The 15,000-nt window shown below is 36.5% G+C and overlaps 1 protein-coding gene and 1 long non-coding RNA gene across 21 annotated transcripts in view; one reads left to right on the top strand and one right to left on the bottom strand.

Moving 5' to 3' along the window:
• Positions 1-1,758, bottom strand: part of LOC311437987 — a 3,219-nt gene extending 1,461 nt beyond the window's left edge. The window contains exons 1-2 of the long non-coding RNA XR_014693882.1: positions 1,427-1,758; positions 1-948 (exon numbers count right to left, since the gene is read on the bottom strand). The exon at positions 1-948 is cut by the window's left edge and continues 1,046 nt beyond it. This is a non-coding gene — a long non-coding RNA (uncharacterized lncRNA). The remainder of the gene's footprint in view (positions 949-1,426) is intronic.
• SOX6 (SRY-box transcription factor 6) overlaps positions 1-15,000 on the top strand; it is a 381,588-nt gene that overhangs the window by 114,084 nt on the left and 252,504 nt on the right. For 3 of the 20 annotated variants that reach the window (XM_084521867.1, XM_084521863.1, XM_084521852.1), the window contains exon 1: positions 1,903-1,959. The exons of 15 other annotated variants lie outside the window; for them this stretch is intronic. In XM_084521867.1, the coding sequence (XP_084377993.1) occupies positions 1,945-1,959 (15 nt within the window). In that variant the 5' untranslated portion in view covers positions 1,903-1,944. Of the gene's footprint in view, positions 1-799; positions 1,014-1,902; positions 1,960-15,000 lie in introns of those variants that run through there. 2 more of the 20 variants (XM_084521864.1, XM_084521853.1) reach the window with 2 other exon arrangements.

The following is a 15,000-nucleotide window of genomic DNA, read 5'->3' as shown; positions in this document are numbered from 1 at the left end:
AGTTTACCATCTCTAGATTTTAGCTGCTGCCTATGAAACAGCCTGAAAGCTACCTGGTAGGAGTTGTGATAAGGCAAGAATCAAAAGGCAGATTAAAAGCAAAGCAACCCAAATTTGAAGGCTGAGCCCCTGTAGCAATTTAGCTCTACATGGCAACCTTCCTTGAGCCATATAGAAAGGAAAAAACCTTTTGATTTTGAGAATGAATTGAGATATGGCCTAGGGCAAAGGAGAAAGGGAAAGAAGGGAAGAACAGGCAGTGAGGAAAGTGAAAAGCGAAGTGGCGTTGGTCTGCCAGGCCCTGTTGATTTGCATGTGACGTTGTGACGTTGGCCTGCTCAAGAAGAGGTAGCAGGTGCCTGATTCTTCTGAAGAGTGACTCGTCACGTTCGAGTAAACTGAAATCCCAGAATCTGCTGCAGGTGGAGCTTCCAGGGCAATAACTACTGGCCTTTTGGAAGCTATGCTAAACATTCAGGTATAGGGAAGCAAATAGGTTATTGAGGCACATTTTATCCTAGTATCTGTTTTATTTATTTATTTTATTTATTTATTTATTTTTTAGGAGAAGGTGGACATCATAAATAAGCTGCTTTGCCTGAATTTGAACACTAGGGTCTAGGAAATATATAAAGAGCAAGAAACCCAATGATGCAAAATTATCGCACAGGAAATGATATACGTGAAAAAACAAGATTGTAATTAGTGGAGGAAAGTAAGAAACTGATTAGAGAAATGAAGTTTCCCAGATGTTGAAGGCAAAAATTAAAGTTAAATTAGAGAAGCTCTTTTAACTAGTACTGGAGAAGAATGCTTGCTTCAGAATGAGAAAGTGAATAGAAAAATTAGGAAAGAGCTGGCAACTGAGTCAAGCTCAAATGTTTTCCTGCACGAGTGAATCTTTGGAATGCTCTGCTTGGAACTTCATCAGGAACAACCAGTGTAGTTCTGTTGGAGAAAAAAAACAAAAAAAAGAAAGAAACTTGCTGTTTGCTTACTTGGACTGATTAAAGGTGATATTATTACTTACGTGTGTGTTAACCCACAAAGTAGACAAATTGGTTGGATTTTGAAGTAGTATTTCAGGATTTATTGCATTTTGTATGTAAATATAGCTGATACCTGAGCTGACGCACTGTATTGGTTCAGCTGACAGACTTTAATAATCATTTTAAAATCTATTCTAAGTTTTGGTTCATTGACAGAATCCTAAATCATCAAATATTACCCACAACTAAAGAGAAACTAAAAAGAAACTAAAGAGTTTTTTCTTGAAAAACTTTCTCAGCTATAAGCCAGTGTAAATTGTCATTTAATTATGTTTTATAGTAACTATGATAAAAGAAATATTGTTAAATATAGAAAGGAAACAAAAGAGCAGAAGCTGTCTTTTTGTGTCCATTCCTGTGACTCATTTCAAACTCACCAGTATCATATAACATAACCTGTGAAAAAAGTCCCCACAGCCAGTTCTGCAGGGCTCTATTACTGATATGACCCTTGCTTTTGTGCCAGTTGTAGCTTCTCGGTTGTCTATTAAAAAAAAATGTTTGAAACATCTGGAATGGATTGATAAGAACATCATCTGATTTAGCAGAACTAGTTTGAGCAGGGTTTTCACGTTAAGTAAAGTTGCTGCATTCTCTTCAGTGCAGACTGTGTAGCTCCCCGGTGTGCCTAAAGGTTTGAGGCTGAGAAGTGGTGGATTCCCAGAGTGAGTTCCAGAGGTCTGTGACTAGCCAGCTGTATATCTGGAAACACAGCTGAAATTTAGGGGCGGCTGTTGAAGCGGTTTACCTGCAGAAAGCAAACCGTTCTCGTCACTGCGTGCTAGGGACAGTAAGATGACGTGATGGGTGGGGTGGAGTATAAATATCTACACGTTGTTTCATTCTCTACTTTATAAAAGCCTGGTAGTAACGAGAAGCTTGTCTACAGAAACAGATGGCCGAAGCAAAGGTTGGGCCAGTGTTTTTTGTTTCTTGGACCACACCTTGTCTGTGATGACAGTGCTGGGGAGAGAATGTGTTTCAGTTCATTAGGAGCTCAGTGAGGCTATATGGATAACACTGAAGTATTTTATAAGATTCAGTGTAAAGCTGCATAGTTCAAGGAAGCTCATGTCTTATTAGCTATGGCTAAGGTCAGTTATCCACACAATGAGGGGGAAACTCTTTCATAAACAAGTAGATAAATATGGTGCAGCTGGTGCTTAGCCACGCTTCAGGACCAAAGGAGCTCATGAACAACTCTGGCTTCTGCAGAGTCCTTGCAGAGCATCATCAGCTTAGAGCAGTCAGATGCAAAACTGACAGGTTGCATCTTGAAAAAAAGGGTAAATTCAGGGCAATCTTGTGACTTTGCATGTTGGTATCTATCTCGACAGGAGATTAAATAGAAAATATAGAAACCTGAGAACTCTCCTTCTAGAACAAGAAAAACTGTAACGTTACTTTTTATATAAATATAACATTATTTTTTATATAAAAATAATCTAAACAACTGAATAAAGCAGGTCACTAAGCCTAGTGTCTTGTGGGCTTTGGTTTCCGCACAAGCTACTAAGTGCTCAATGCTTTTTGAAAATGCCACTTAGGTTTGTAGGTGTCTATCATCACTTGATCCATCTCAGATAATATATAGAGAAATCTTTTAAGATTTCATTTTGCCTTTGGGACTAGCATTTTTAAAGTCTTATGGAAAATAGTATTTTAAACAGCTGCAAAGAGAGAAGGGTGTGAAGAGTTAATTGAATCGTACACAGTTAGAGGAAAACATCTTTTCGTTCCTTTCTTCCTCATTAGAAGCAGGAATTGCATGTGTTCTTTATTATATCCATCATATTTCAATAGTTTTTTTAGAAGACTTGCTCATGAAACAGTGAATTTCTTCAAGGCACATTGTTTTATTTTCAGCTGCTAAATCCTGGAGCAATCAAACGTGACATTTTTCACTGTCTGAATACAGTTCTGTGGTAGCAGTGGATGATAGTACCTAAGAGTCCTAGAAGTGTAAAATGTAATCCCCTCACTGTTTTACTACACAGGCTTTAGCTGTGTTTTCATACATACTAGAGGAGAATCTGTTGGTATTTTTTCCATCCTTCTAAAGATAGTAAAATCAGTATTTGTATAATTACTAGTTACTAATTATTCTAGAGCTTTTAGACTTTTTTTTTTTTTTTAAATAAACTTTCTCAAACTGTATTCACCCAAGTTTCTGAGAGACAAAGGATGGGGGATTGACTGTTGTCCCACAGACATCTCTGTTTCAGGCTGATGAGACTGGGCCTTGCAGGTGTTCAGTGTAGGAGGCAAGCCGTGCTGCTCCCAAGAGAGCGGAGGTTTGTCAGGGCTTCTGATTAAATTGCTCAAACCGACCAACCTCCATTGCCTTGGGAAAAGGCCAAAGTTGGGCACTTCAACAGCCGCTATAATACACGGATGTTGCTGCATCTCTGGGACATCAGCAGACAAGATTCTCCTTGTGGCCTCTCTGCTTCTGGATGGTGTGGCTAATGTGGACTGTATACCCCAGTTTGTCTAATATCTGGTAGTTTCTGTGCATGTGCAAGTTTCTTACCATTTTACAGTTGGAGAATCATGTTTTAAATCTTAGTGAGAATTACCTCAGGCAAATCCTAACTATGTTTAGTTTTTTCAAAACAGACTTTTCATCATAACATTATTTGTTTAGTTTAGACTTAATAGGAAAGTAGAACAATTGTCTGTAACTTGGGAAAAAAAACACACAACAAGCATATATATAAGCATACTTCCCAATTTTTGCATGAAAAACATGAACTAAATCACATCTATCTTTGTTCTTCCTTTACTGTGGTAAGCTTTTAGCATTTATAGAGGTAATATATATGGTCTACTAGTGCTTACACTGAATCTTTCTTCTCTGTGATTTTTCAATAGACTGCTTTTTCTTGGAGAGATATTTTCAGTATGTTGTTGATTATTCTTTCTTCTCTCCACTTCTCCCATCAGTTACAGTCTGTTTAATGCTATCTTCACATTAGGTGCACATTTTTGAGGCAAAAAAAAAAAAAAAAGCTGCTGCTGGTGACCCCATGACAACTGTCTGGTAAACCTGATTACTAATCTACAGTATTGTTTAATGTAAAGGCCAAACACTGCAGGAGAGAAAGATTGTTTTGTTTTACATTCTTAGTAAGAAGGGAGCTGCTACATTTCTTCTGAACTTACATAAGAGAATAATAAGCCTTCCTTGCTTGTCAGGATTCAGAACCAGGAGTCGAGTGCACACCTGCCTAGATCTCCTATATCACAGAAAGAGCTAAGTTTTGGAATTGATGTCAAAGTCAACTAAAGCAATCAGGAATAGCAGTTTTTGTTCTGGGGAGGATTGGGTTCTGCTTTGAGCTATATCGGTATAAGTCTGAAGTTAGTGTATGGACTTCATTAGGATTACTTGTTCCTGCATCCTTTAGCTGTGACATGTAATCCAGAGTTACATGTCAAATCCAGACAATCTGTCCTCTGTCTTCTGCTACTAGCTGTCTGTACTGTGTGGGTGGAAAGAGTAAAAAGTGACTACTTCTCCTAGTATCAGTAACGACTTCTGTATTGTGTGAGAAATATCATTTATTCATTTTCCTAAAAATGATATTTTCAGGGAAAAATTAGAAAGATAAATTGGTACCAGCAAATAAATTACTGAGCCTTTTTCTGAATGCTTTTTTACACTGTCTCTCCACTAGCCTTTAAAAGTATGACCAACATGCCTTAGTTGGTAGGTGATCATAGAAGTCTTGCAAACAAGATTGCTTGCACACTTTCAACAGCATAGTGGCATATACAGGAAGAATGATTTGCTTCATCTGCAATGGTGAAACACAGCTAATTCGTAGTTGAATTTTAATTCATTAGTGGTGATGTTCTGATTTTACTTCTGCACCTCCAGCAGTGCAGCAACTGTTTTAGTTTAAAAAATGTGCCCATGTATCTGAATACATCTTCATAAATTATTAAAACCATACAAAATGGATTGACTGATGCCAGATGAGTCTAAAGAGACTGAGCCACACAGTAAGCAATTGAAAGAAAAAAATAATATTTATTGTTATTTAAAAATATCTCTTTTTATAAACCTGAACTGTGGTTTTGAGATGTAGACTAGGAGGTTATCAATGTAGTAGAACATTTATAGCAAAGACTTTGGTCCTGCAATGTGATGCACGTAATGCAGTAGAACAATGTTATTCGTTCTACGGCAGTTATTTATTGTAGTCCTCCTAACTAACAATTAGCTTAGTGAATTCCTTCTATATTATGTTTGTATGACGTTGACATTTTTGTCTATGTATTTATGTATGTCTATATAAAAGCATACACAGAAACACATACTTATGTACCTGCATACAAGTCTGTTTTGTCTATTATTTATATATATATTTGTGTATGCAAAAGTGTATCGGCATATGTATGTGAGCATATGCGTACATGTCATTTATGTACATATGCATAATAGTTTCCTATATAATTTTCATATTAATATTAGACACAAAACTTCATACTTGCGTATATAAATATGCATGTCTGTCTTGTGCATCATTCTACTTTCAGAGATGCTATTCTAGATTTTAGAGGAGTAAAGCACTATCAGCTAAAATAGTGAGAGTTAGCTGATATAAATTGGTAGTAGATTAGAATAATTCTGAGTCTTACAGGCTATTGGTTGCAATTTTACTTACAAAATGCTTGAATCAGTTCCTGCCTATCAATGGACTTGTAACCATCCTGTTATTCCACCTTGCACTTTCAGGATTTATAATATTAAGCAGATTGGGAATTGGGCATTGTTTATATTTGCTTGTTACGTGAAATATTTATAAAATTGCTTTTGGAAATTATGCAGATCATATCAATGTTCTTTGTCAGCTTTTTTTCTTTCTTTTCTTCCCCAAGGACTTTGAGGAAAAAGGCATCACAGACCATTTTTTGGCCATATTTTTTGGAAGTAGCACAGTCACAATCTTGATAAATCTCACCATGAATGGTTGGTGTGCCCTAATTTTTCTTTCTGCTACTCTGGAATATGGTTCCTTTTCTCATTGGTTGTGTTGCCTTTTCCTCTGGAATACCATAATCTTTTAACCTGTTGTTACATTGTGAAAACTGTGAAAGAACCTATCCAAAAAAACCTTTAGATGCTTAGATTATGATTATTATTAATGTTAGAATATAGATTTTGTAATGATTTTTTGGCTTTTATCCATATATGTTTCTTACAAGAATAAGCAAGTATTAATTCTGTTTTCTGTTTTAATCCTACTTTGGTGATCAAACCTCTCTGGTTAGAAGGAGTGTTTATCACTTTTCTGTCAAATAAAAGATAATAAAGTACACATACTTTACAACTTGAACATATATAAAACCCTTGAAGACAGTGGACAGGTGACAAGCTGAAGTCATTTCTTTTTGTTTATACTCTGGAAGAGACCTTTTCTGCTGAAATATTTGTTCATATGTTTTTTTAAAGTCTTATAGCAGATGGCCTTTAAATAACCTCTATTAGTTTCTAGTCACAGAGAAATATAGTTGAAAAATTAGAGAATTATAATTCCTTGTTACACAAAAAAAATTATATTAGAGTTTAGAAGAACATTTGTAAGTTGAAAATCATGTATTAAAAATGTTCCAGCATGTTGTACTTCAGCTGCTGATGAATACAAGGTACAATATAGACACATACAACAAAGAATCTAAATATATACATTTAATTCTCAGGAAATTTTGTCTGTGTAGGAGAAGATGATCTAAGAGTGCAGATAACTGGGTGCGAATCAAGTTGGCCATTGATTATACTGTTAACCTTATTATAGAAGCTGATTTGGGGGCAAACTACCAAATGTTGTCCTTTTGATGTAAGAAATTTCACTCTCACCAGCTAACCAATTAAGCTGAACATTTCACCTCACAGTATATATACACTTAATACAGTTCTATATACAGAGGCTAAGATTTAAACAATATTTTATTATGGATCCCTAAGACATGACTCTCCTTTTTCTTCTCATCAGTTTATCCTGCTTTTTTTCCTTCTTATTTTTTTGTGCTACTCTAAGCAACAAACTAAAGGGTGTGAGGTTTTTTCATTTTTTTAAATAGTTGTTGCTATTAAATCCTTACCTTATTTAATGCATTGATGTTTTTAATAGTGTTTACCTTAATTATTTACTTTTTTTTTTTTTTTTTTTTTTTAAATATACAATTTAAGAAAGCACAGATTCCTGTTATATGGAGATACTGAGTTTTTGTTTTCAATTTGTTCCATGAAAGGTTGCACTGTAAAGAACTGAGCAGCCGAAAAGGCTTTTTTATTCATAAAATAGGTGAGGCAACTTGCCTGTATATTCCCAAAATATGTCATGAGCGTGCTCTGAATGAAAGGACCAGATAGTATCTTTCTTGATGTAATTGCTGGGCTTTGTGCGAGATTGGTAAAGATTTGCTATTGCCATGAGAGCGTCAACCTGTGTTATTGAACCATTGAACACTTGCACACTTGTGTTCAGTAGTGACCCGAGAATCCAGGACTCTAGTGATAAGGGGACAAAAGAAAGCTTTTGTATTCCACTTTGGTTTCAAGAGCTTTATTCCCACCCAGCAGCTTTTTCAAATCAGGTCCATAGACTCACATGGGGAGTCATTTATTTTTTCTACTAGGTGATTGTGAGCACACTGGTAATAGTTAAACAGCTTTACCATTTTAGCTGGTAGATATTCTTTTTGTTTATACTTTAATGCTATTTGATATTACCAGCATATTTGAAGGCTTGAGTATTTTTCTCTAGTCCATGCGTTAAGGTTACTTGGATTTTGAGAAATCTCATTAAAATCATTAAGCCCTATACAAGCATCTGCACTTCACTTATAAATTACACACACCAGATTACAAGGTCAAGCACGTAATTTTCATATTTTAAAAATAATATTGGATCAGTTTTTTTAATACGTTGATTTGTCACCTAAAAGTCCTTCTATACTGGCAGTTTTTCTTTCTGCACTGATAACAAGTATGGTATAATTATCCGACCTTTGTTATCCAATTGTTATAGTTTATAGGTTGATAACCATTGCATGAGCTATGAAGTGCAGACCTGCCCCTGCTGCATTCCCTCAAAAAGAGAGAAAAGGAAAAGAAAGAAAGTAGAAAAGAAACCCCTCTCCACTAACCATTAAATTGTAGGGTGATCTAGAGATAAAAGCAGAATCTCTTTTTTGCTTTTCAAATATTTGCCTGGCCTTCAAAAGGTATTTGCCTTGTGTGTTTACATTGGATTTATTTTTTTGGCCTACATGCAGAAAGAGAATGATACATTAAAGAATAATGAACAATAGAGAGGAAAATGCTCTCAGCTTTCACATCTACCCTGTATTTTGTACTTCAGGTTTATTTTTTTTAATCTTGTCTACTTTTATTTAAATAGAAACTGCTGAGTATTGTAAAGGGTTGTAAATGTGAAAGTATCAGATGAAATCCTGTGCAAGAAGATAATCTACAGGTTGGCAGGCTGTAATGAGAGTTGGTAACGTGCCATTTTCTAGTATGAACCTTTGGGACCTCAAGCTATTCTTGTGTGTGGCAGAACAATGTAAAGTTTCAAAAGCCAGTGCTCTGTCATTTGCAGAATTCTTTTTGCACCTGAATGGGACAGGTGAGGTTTGCTTCTGTAAAGTTTTATAAATCTTCACCAAGGAAAGATGTTTGTTGCAAGCTGAGGTCTGTGTTGTATCACCTTCAGTTCTTTCCTTCTGGATGGCTTCCTTGGAACTTACAGTGTCCCACATGGACTTTTTCCCACCAAAGAAGTAGGTTTTAAGGAAGTTTATATCACATATAATTTGATATAAAAGCTCATTTTGAGGGAAGCACCACTTTGTAATCGTTTGTCCAAATGTTATCTTTGTTGCTGAGGTTGGTCCCCTTGTCCTGTAACATTCTATCCCCATCATCAAAAGCCTGTGATTTTGATAGAGTGGAATCATGAGATGGAGGTGTTTCCCGAATTTGTTTATTGTAATAATAGATGTTAATAGATGTTTTTGATGCCATTAACTTGAAGACGGATGTGACCCAAGGATTTAACTGAAGTACCTTGAATAACATGCTTAAATAAATATATATTTGTAACATATATACATATATTTCACACATGTATGTCATAAAGCTCTTAGTATGTTACAGTTTGTGAAAATTACAGTCAGTTAATAATGTGTCAGCTCCCCACTGTGTGCTTTGTAGGATACTGAATGGGTGTTACATGATTTATTTGCTAGATTTTGCAGGTTTTCTGTAGCGTGTCAGATGCCTTGCTGATTGCTTGGTGAAGCCTAGAGCATGAGCTCCCTCCTGCAATGTTTATTTTAAGTCATTCTACATTTGCTTAAAAGTATGACAGTCTTAAAATCAGAAGATGACTTCCTCCAAACTTTCATAAAAAGCTGAATATGCCTTAGTGAGAGTATTGTTTGTAATTTAGATGCACACTTGTGCGGCAATCATAATTTACTTTATAGTTTTTAGTATTGTAGGGAATGGATTCATAATGAAACAAACATACTATAGTGTTGCTAGAATTATTATAATACTGTCAATAATTTATACACTTCTCTGGGATTTTATTAAAAAAAAAAAAAAAAGTATTTATTGACACTGTCCATAGAATAGAAGGTTTCTCTAACAGTTTTAGCAATTCCATTCATGTGTGTTTCCTTGACCTCCTCATGTCTTCTCATTCTTTCATTAACAGAGAGAACTAGTAAACCATATTGGTACAGGTGTGTGTTTTTTTTTTCCACTTCTAGACTTAGGAAGTGGGAAAGCCCAGTGAAGTGTCTCAGTTCTCTTTATTCATTACTTTTGTGGTAACTTTTTCATGCTGTCTCTTAAGATCACAGTGGAGTGTTTCTTCTCAAATTCTTGCATCCGTGCACCGCAGCACACACAGACTTGAAGACTAGTTACAAGGTATAGAAATCTCTCTTCTTACAAAGTATAAAATCCTGAAGACATTTGATGATTAGGTAGAAGTTAATAGAGTCTCAAGGTACAAGCTGCTTGAGCAAGCCATAGGTCTTTATGGTATTCTGTCATACTACCATGCAGTAAGTTATGTCAGGATTATCTGGTTTAAAATGAATGGGTAAATTTTTGTGTGTCTTTGAGAGCATCTAACAACAACTTTTATAGCTATAGGATTTAACAGGCAAAGAAATTAAAGGCAGTTTAGAAAATGAGAAATTGTGCAAGTTGACAATTGCAGAATTGAGGACCTTGCCTGATGCGTGTAAAGTGTCTAATGTCATGCTCTTTGTAGTTATAATGCACGTTACTTGTATGAATAATTCACTTCTGAACTTGGGTGTGCTTTCGTGAATGAGGTACATGTTTATAATTCCTGGCTTTCAAATTTACCTATGTGAATATAGCAAGAGCTCAGTGAGTTCCGGCAATAATAGTCCTAGAATACGGAACTTCTGAGAACTTCCCTGCAAATTGAAGGATTCCTTCATCTAATGAAAATGGTAGAGAGAAACTTGCCAGAGTTGCAAAGAATCATTTCTGCAGAGGTCACATAAGATAGATTAGAATGGAATCAAAATATTTTTAGGACAGGTTGGAATTCTGAGAAATAGTTAAGAAGGCGTCTTAAGGATGCGCATTTGAGATGTATGCTTCAGATCTACCACTTTGATTTATATCTCATGTCTAGTAAAAATATGCATATGGTGAATTATAGACTTAATTCCTTGTCTGGTTTTCTGATACTATATATTAGGAGAGTGGAGCATAAAAAAAATTCATCTTCTCTAGATACTTATTGATGGAGTTATAACCCTTGTTTTCTTACTGTTCCTCTTTCCCATATAGTGTGTAATTATTTACACAAAGTAGGACTGGTAGCAATTTCTACAATTAACATTGAACAAACATTTATGTTTTATCTTAATTTACAACTTCTCAAAGCTCTCTTTGTTGTTTAAAATCTACCTTTCTTGCCTTCCATATAAACCTGTACTTGTTTTGTGTGTGTGGTTTTATGTGGAAATATTTGAGCATTGTGAGCAGTATTTTATGGAACTGTGCTATAAGGTTTCTTATATGTAGAATGAAATGGATAGTTTCTTTTTGTCTTGTGTTTTTCCTTGTTGCTTATATATTTGTAGTCATATTTTGTTGTGGAATGTGAAAGAGCAATTTTCACAAACGGGCTGGATTGGCACACTGCTATTTGTATCCTTCTAGATCAAAATTTGGAATGTTTTTAATGTTGAATTAATAACTGGTCGTTTTAATAATGTTTCTGGCAAACATAGAGGAGGTGCTCTTCCCCACATCGTCTCACAGTATATTGCAAGTCAGGAACCACTTGTCTGCAACTTTTTAGTTGGTCTTGAATGCTTGTGTCTTGGTAGGTGCTGGGGCAGAGGCTTGGTCCCTGACAGACAAGTTAACCTGTCCCTCACTGCTCTGCATAAAGCCTGGTCCCCGTGCTTGTTTCCCAAGTTCTGGCTTTTTCCCTTCCTTCCCACTCTCTAGGACCCAAAAATGTGGTGTGTGTGTGTGTGTGTGTCACTTTGTACCAAGACGAGTGGGACTTCACATATTGAAATACATTCTCTGCTAGTTTTATTCTTGCCTTCCTCCAATCTGAATAACTGTAAATGATGTTCTCTGTTAATAAGTGTGTACTTTGTCTAAATTGCATTTATTTTTCTTTTGACATGCATACCTTTTACTATTAATCATCCCCTTCTGCTCTTTACTGTACAATAAGACACTGTTGTGCTGATGGAACATATTTAATCTTCAGCATGTTGTATTTTAGTTCTATTGTTGCTTTCTCATTTCTTTATGGAAAACCTTTCTTTATTGGCTCTTAAATCATGGGTTAAGCCTTATTGAAAACATGTTCTGTATGTACTTCTTGCTAGAGAAAAAAGTTCCTTTGAGGTTATAGGCTAGGCTTATACAAATACTTTACTATACAGTAAGAATTCAGAGGTCTCATATATGTTATCTAAAGCTAGAAATATACCCAATTACTCAGCAACACATCATAAAAGAGATGCATACTATGTTCATGTCTGTCAAGTGCCTTAAGTCATCACTCTACAGCCTTTTTTAAATTCTCTTTTTATTGAAACCAAGAAACAAAACAAAGACAAAAAAAAAGCAAAAACAACATCAATTAGATGTCAACATGACATCAAACAGCATAATATATCATAAAAATAAATGTATGATCTGGTGACTCGATGATTTCTGTCCATATGGCATTTACAGAGAAGTCAAGAAAAGGCAAATAGCTATACATCTGCATTGAGAAAAATATCCAATATAAAGCTGGCCATAGTGACAGCACTAGTACATTCACAGCTGAGATTACCTGGAAATAAGTAACATGCTGAAGGGGAATCCAGTTTCCAACAGACTCACTCATGTATGCATTTACAGATTTGTACAGAGAGCAAAGTGCAGGTTATATATGTTTTTATACAAATAAAATAAAATAAAATGTTTTAAGGATGGAGGTATTCTATTTGCTGGCAATTGGTCCAGGTTCACAGATGAGTGTGTAGTGCAGCTGCACACAGAGGGATGCAAAAGTGCAATCAAGAAAAAAAAAATGAAATCTTTGGAAATAAATGTGACTATCTGCTAAGCTGTAAAAATTAATACTGACTGCAAGCCTATTTCTATATTAGCTGAAATACATATGAAAAAGCCTCTTTGTATAGGTGGTAAGCGCATAAAAACTCTCAGAATCAAGATAAGCCTCTAAAATAATAATCTGGGAATTCCATTCGTTATTATAGTAAAGAACATCATAACTTTATGCTAAGTATGGAAGGGAGGGAGAGAGGTGAGGCTGTGAGGATGGGAACTAGAGAAAGAAAACCCAGAAAGATCCAGAATCAAACACAGCCTCTGTTATTTGAGTTTGTTGTTCATTTTCAGTGGAGTGATAACTGCAACAGCTCAGCCTGAGCCACCTGACTGAGCCACTTGACACTTCCCTTTCTAAGGAGCTTGGATGTGTTTCACGGCTTACATCTGGAAAATGGGGTACAGGAGAAAAAACAAAACAAAAAACCTCCCTTCCTTTGTACACACATTCACACACCACAGTGAAGCGTATATGTATATGCATATATCAGATGCATATATCAGATCGTATATCACAGATGTTCACATATATATAATTCTAGTTCCACATAGGTTTTCTTTTCTTTTTGTCTAGCTCAGCTCACCGTTCAAGTTCCTATCCTATCCAGATATTCCAGAAGCTCCCTTTTGGAATTTTATTCCTTTTCCCCATCCAAGTTGTCTTGTTATACAGAGGTACCTGAGATCTCTTTTTGTTAATCTTATTACAAGCATAGCTGCAGGCCTTGTAGAGTTGTAGATAAGTAACTCATTGGACCTGGGAAATGGAGCTTTTTGTGGGAGCAGGCAATAAGTAATGAACTCCTTATCTTATCACTTAGATCAGCGATAACCTCAGTGAGACCACTTGGTTGATACTGTACATCACACTGTATGGCCCATCTCAGGGTGGTAACAAAATGCATTTTTCCCAGGATGTGCAACTGGCTATATTATGGATGATAGAAAGGAGGAGGGCCCAGAGCCTGCAGGGAGAAGCCGCTCCCGAGGGTAAAAGAGCAGAGCATTGAAACCTCAAAGGAAACTTAAGAAGGGATGGTGTGAGCGAGTGCATGTATGCATTTAAGTCTGAAGCCAGAAAACTATGAGGGCTATGTGGAACATTTCCTGGAGCTTACCACTAATAAACATGGCGGGATTGTCAGCCCCGCAGTGTCCATACCTTCCTTCTGGGCCCGTGCCAGTGCCCCAGCCCTCAGCGAAAGGTGCATCCTAACCAGGGTAGGAGCTCATGGCTGTACCCCTTCCTTCAATGCCATGCTGCTTGGCTCGTGGGGTGGGAGGGGAGCTCCCATTTGTCCCTCTCGCTTCAGGCTGCGAAAGGCTAGCAATGGAAACCAACTTAATCAATTCACTTATTCAGGCACTCGTTTATTCTGGGCGAACTAACAGCACACCACCTACTGCTGTATCCCACCATATGTTAAAATGGCACACGTAGAACACAATTTGAAGTAACAACCCCTTCCTTTGTTTCCCTGCTTTATCATGCTTTAATTGTAAAATATTTATTATTTTTAAAAATCGGGCTCATCTGTGTCTCATACACAGAAAATCCCCTCTGCTACCAAAACACTTTGGATATTGTGGGCCACATCCCAGAACCTTTAGTCAGCTGGCGTCTCTTCATTTACTCTGTTAGGGTGTAGCTCAGTCCCTCTGTACTGAGCAAAACTGAAAGGCAGGCTGCTCTGGTGTGGGTTGGCAGTGGTGATGCTATAGGCATTGTGCCAGTGGAACATATAGCAGCGCTGCACTGGGACGCGTAAGGGCAGACCCAGTACCCATGGAGGTCAGGCAGGAATTCAGAATTTGACACTTCCTTCAAAAGTGCTCCCAGATCTCATTAGCGTGAATTCATCTCTCTTGAAATTATAAAAGATTTAATCCTGTTGCTCTGGGCAGGACTTTTAAATCTAATACGTATATAAGTAAACTGTCCCCTCTAGTTTTTCATGTTTACTTACAATGCCACACTCTGGCAAGCTTATTGGTTACATGCGGGGTTTGTGCAGCCGTGAGCTGCTAGCGACGGGCTGGCACACTTGTATGGACTGATGTAACATCAGTAGCGAGATGGGTTTTGTTTTGACTGCTGCATTGAGGGGAATTCCTGGAAAAGTTTTTTTTTTTTTTTTTTTTAATGTTCGCTGCAAGTCACAGTAGCCAGTCTTGTCAGTGCTCAGTAATCGATGTGATATTTCTGTTTCATTGTTTTCAGATTTTCACATATTTCATATTTTTGTGCACCAAGATGAAGTTTTGTGCTGATGACAATATTTGAATAGAAGCATG

The sequence above is a fragment of the Aythya ferina genome (assembly GCF_964211825.1).
Source record: "Aythya ferina genome assembly, chromosome: 5".
NCBI classification, from domain to species: domain Eukaryota; kingdom Metazoa; phylum Chordata; class Aves; order Anseriformes; family Anatidae; genus Aythya; species Aythya ferina.
Note: the sequence above shows the minus strand (reverse complement) of the source record. Positions and strands in the feature narration are given on the sequence as shown.